Consider the following 5,089-nt stretch of genomic DNA (forward strand, 5'->3'; position numbering starts at 1 on the left):
GGTTGAATAATTTACAACTAGTCAATAGGTGAATGCATATTTTAATGCATTAGCAACAACTTATAAACAGGATATAAAGATAATAATTACAGCACATATGTATATAATTGGATGTTAAAATAAACATCAAAATTAATCGTGCCTCCTTTCTTTACTTAGAGATAATTTAAATCTCACCTTCTTGTCTTTGTTTGAATGTTTCTATAACAGTCACAACTAAACAAGTTAAATGAGAACCTTTACCATTTCGTTGTAGTGTAGTGTAGTGTGGTATGGTATGGTATGGTATGGTATAGTATAGTATGGTATGGTATTGTATGGTATAGTATGGTATAGTATGGTGTAGTATGGTGTAGTATGGTATAGTACAGTAGAGTATAGTATAGTAGAGTATAGTAGAGTAGAGTAGAGTAGAGTAGAGTAGAGTAGAGTAGAGTATAGTATAGTATAGTATAGTATAGTATAGTATAGTATAGTATAGTATAGTATAGTATAGTATAGTCTAGTATAGTATAGTATAGTATAGTTTAGTAGAGTACAGTATAGTAAGAAAATGTTTAACAAGTCGGTAAAATTGCGACACAAAGAAAAGAAGAAATGCATGTCAGTTTAATTTTTGAGTACCGTCTATCTTAGTTATTTATCAAGTATATAAACTTTAAATGGATTGCTAATGTGAAACAGACTGAGTTTAATAATCACTGTAAAGTCAGAATGCGAGGATTGTATATTTCAATCACGGTTGTTTGGACAGATTTTGAACTCTAAGGACTCATAGGCTGGCGCGGTGGCATCTTTGGCTGATGGCACTTCGCGTCGGTGTTTACTGGAGGTCGTGTGAATCGCGACGATCGGCTGCACGGCACAGCAATGTTGACCGTAATGACATTGCTAATGTGGAATTTTATACGGGTATTGGATCCCAATTCCAATCCTCCCTTAGTCTGCAAAAGCAGCCGGGAGAGTACGTTGAGAGTCCGGCCTTCGGGCCAGAAGTGGGCTGGCTGGCTGTCTTGCAATAGAGGGCTCACGTCTATTAGATTGGGTTGATGTTCAATGTTCAGTGAAACCATGGTCTCACTGAGGCGTATTCTCTGATAAAATTTGTTTTGTTTTCAAATTGTTATTTGCACTGCCTTCTTTATATTCATGTCTGCATATGTTCAATTCCCTCTTTTCTATTTCCTTTCTGATTTATTTCTTCCTTCGGTATGTAATCAATTTTTACTTCTGATTGAATTTACTCTCACTTCTGCCTAGGTACTTTTTTTTGGAGACAGTATAAAGCGGCTTCTTTTCTGGCAAGCTTTACAATGTATGTTCTTCGGGAATTTTCCGACATTATTTACCCTATTGAGTACCACTAAGTGTGGAAATAGCTTAGTTACTGTTAAATCTACTTAACATTCTCTACGTGCTGATAGTACGTGCGGCAGGCTTTTGAAAGACAGTGCCAAACAAAAGATCGTACCGTCATGAACAATGAAAAGAGCATGCATGGGAATCTGATTGAAACGGTTGCACGATTCAGGTGTAACTTTACCATTGTACAGACAGGAATACGAAACTATGTTTAGACACCCCACCCCTCAGCCCCTTCCCCCTTCTTTCCCTACATACTACTCAGCCGACTCATTAGAAGGTGAAATTGAGTGCATCTGCTTCCCAATGCATAACAAATCGAAAGATGCGACAATAATGAAACAAGACAAATTAGGCTAGCCTGCCTATACATCAGATGTCACCGAGAATAAAACTATGAGCTTGCTGATTCAATTATGAACCATTTAGAACTTCTGCTGGCAAACTCTACTCGTTGTCGAATTAATCTCTCTAATGTCAACACTATCTAGCCTACCGGTTGCTAATTGTAACTATATACTTCTATATTTTAATGGCACTTTTCACGATGGTTAATTTACCGCTAATCACCTCTTACATTAAGAATATGAATTTGAAAAGCAAGGCATAGCCCTAGACTATAAGCATGGGCTAGGTATAGGCTAAATTTACAGACAGATAAACAGCTTCCGACTGAGTATAAAATTTCACTTACCATCCATGTACATTCTGTTTATGTCTTCAAATGTCGCCCTCTTCTCTGCAACCATATCATTGGAGACGTTTTTAAGGTATATGTTTCCCGCGAGTTACGTTGTATAATTGTTACGTTGTTCCATGGCCACGCTGATTCGTTGATTTATCCCGGTTCGCTTTTTAACCCTAATATTGGTTACAGGCTTCCGAATCCACGGATTGTCACCTTCACGTCCCAGCCTCCGCTTCGGACTGCGCAACCTGAGTGACCCTTTCAGTTCCAGATACAAAACACCCTGTTACAAATAGAATATAAAAAAACACACTCTAAAATGGAGCCAGACTCTAAAACGGAGCCAGATATGATGTAATTAATTCCGATGTTTTAGAACTATCCATTGCATACAATATTTGTAAAGTATGATTCATAATGTTACTAGGAAACCTAAAATTGATCACGATGTTTTAAAAACATCATTGCATACTATAATTAATGGTAAAGCAGGATTCATAAATCTTTAATAAATTAGCATCGCCGAAATCAAAATGGCGGATGCCAATAAACTTCTCAAACAAAACAAAATGACGGCTAGCGTATACGACTCGCCTCAATTGGCGGTAAACATTTATTCATTAATACATTGATTATTATCTTTAACAATTACCCATATCTCTTTGCAATATATCAAATAATTGTTTATGTCCCGCAAATGCTACCAGTTCAACAAGTCATTTGCATATACATAAAATCTACTTAACATGGCATAATTAAAGACCTCACACCCTACATACAAATAGCAAAGAATAAATACTCACAGAAAATGGTCGTCAATAAAACATATTTCCTGGCACACTAACTATCCAGTTTAATTTATCGTTGAAACATTTCCACAATTTTTCTCTTCGACAAGGTAAAATAACCCTAGCCAGATTCTCGGCCCTTGGAAATTGTATACAACCGTACCGCCTGAGTTCTGATGGTCAAATGCCGCCCAAAATCACAAATTCCCAAATCCACCCAGAGTTTGGTGTTTGGATTGCTAAAATCCCGCTTTTCACATTTTTAACCTTTGTCCATGTCTATGCACAGTCCCTTTAAGCCGGGGGTTACTGACCGCCTCATTGACCACTCATAATAAGTACTTATCCTCAAAGACCATATACCGTGCGACATGCACAGTGCGCTGCAATAAGAGAAAATAAATTACACCCCCTGACACATATGCAGAGGAGCATTTATGGTATCTTTTGGTAGATTCTTCTTGAAAACTCAGGAATACTTTGTAAACTTTGTTAAACCTTTTTTTTTTCAAAGAGTAAATTTGTATTTTTGCGAAAAGAATATTTATTAGGAGAGAAAGTTTTTGAAGAACACCTACTATATGATGACATCACATACCACCTCTTGCAAGTGATCCACTAGTAAGAGAGGGTTTAATAAGTCAAAATATACGGTTATACAGCCTACTTCAAGTAAGGAAGGTCTACAAGATATTGAGATGGGGAGGAGGGGGAGGCTCTATACTAATATCTTTAATTTATGTAGAACATTTTTTCGCTTAAGGCTAAATTATCTGCTATTGGTATTCACCCTTATGAAAAATGTTGGGTTTGAGTGTTATATATGACTGAGGACTTAAACGTATGTTTATAGCTGCTTTTCCTGTTGTTACAGTTTTAGTTGGAAGAACGTATATACTTAAATCAAATTTGTAGACTAGTTTAAGCAATTCCCATTATTTCCCAATACTAATTTCCCAAAATTCCTATTATTAACCGGACGGTATTTCGCGGCCGTATGGAAAGCCATTTTAACATTTAATCGGGAATTTTAGATATCTGAAATTGTTTCTTATTTCAGATATCTGAAATTGAATTCGAGATATCTTAAATAGATTTCGAGATATCTGAAATTCTAATTCAGATATCTGAAATTGAATTCGAGATATCTGAAATTGAATTCGAGATATCTAAAATAGATTTCGAGATATCTGAAATTCTAATTCAGATATCTGAAATTGAATTCGAGATATCTGAAATTGAATTCGAGATATCTAAAATAGATTTCGAGATATCTGAAATTCTAATTCAGATATCTGAAATTCAATTCGAGATATCTGAAATTCAATTCGAGATATCCGAAATTGAATTCGATATATCTGAAATTCTATTTCAGATATCTTAAATTTAATTCGAGATATCTGAAATTTAATTCGAGATATCTGAAATTGAATTCAAGATATCTGCAATTCTAATTCGAGATATCTGAAATTGAATTCGAGATATCTGCAATTGAATTCGAGATATCTGAAATGCATATACATAAATTTCCGATTAAATGTTAAAATGGCACGTATGGAAAGCCATTTTAACATTTAATCGGGAAATTTCAGATATCTGTAATTGAATTCGAGATATCTGAAATTGAATTCGAGATATCTAAAATTCTATTTCAGATATCTGAAACTGAATTCGAGATATCTGAAATTGAATTCGAGATATCTGAAAATGAATTCAAGATATCTGAAATTTTATTTCAGATATCTGAAATTGAATTCGAGATATCTGAAATTGAATTCGAGATATCCAAAATTCTATTTCAGATATCTGAAATTGAATTCGAGATATCCGAAATTGAATTCGAGATATCTGAAATTGAATTCGAGATATCTCAAATTCAATTTCAGATATCTGAAATTCCCTGGTATTTCGAGATATCTGAAATTGATTTTAAGATATCTGCAATTATTTGTAGATATCTTAAATAAATTGGAGATATCTGTAATTTAATTTGAGATATCTGAAATTATTTCGAGATATCTGAAATTCCTTATTAAATGTTAAAACGGCTTTCCATACGGCCGGTTATTTCCCCAACATGTAACCCTGAATCATTGTGTGACATAAATAACCGGTAGTCTCATACAAGTAACGCGCTTTATACACCCCACCCACACGCCCACACAATATTATTGTTTTGTTGTTACCTGACCATGCAATGACTGACTTCGACGGCATATGATCATATATATGCCGTGGTATACAGGTACAG

The 5,089-nt window shown here is 34.8% G+C and overlaps 1 protein-coding gene across 2 annotated transcripts in view; it reads right to left on the reverse strand.

Moving 5' to 3' along the window:
- LOC139975840 (pleckstrin homology domain-containing family G member 5-like) overlaps positions 1 to 2,126 on the reverse strand; it is a 157,228-nt gene extending 155,102 nt beyond the window's left edge. For both annotated transcript variants that reach the window (XM_071984067.1, XM_071984066.1), the window contains exon 1: positions 2,057 to 2,126. In XM_071984067.1, coding sequence (XP_071840168.1) covers positions 2,057 to 2,111 — 55 coding nt within the window. In that variant the 5' untranslated portion in view covers positions 2,112 to 2,126. The remainder of the gene's footprint in view (positions 1 to 2,056) is intronic.
- Positions 2,127 to 5,089: the final 2,963 nt, after the last annotated feature.

Source organism: Apostichopus japonicus, chromosome 11 (assembly GCF_037975245.1).
Source record: "Apostichopus japonicus isolate 1M-3 chromosome 11, ASM3797524v1, whole genome shotgun sequence".
In the NCBI taxonomy this organism is placed as follows: domain Eukaryota; kingdom Metazoa; phylum Echinodermata; class Holothuroidea; order Aspidochirotida; family Stichopodidae; genus Apostichopus; species Apostichopus japonicus.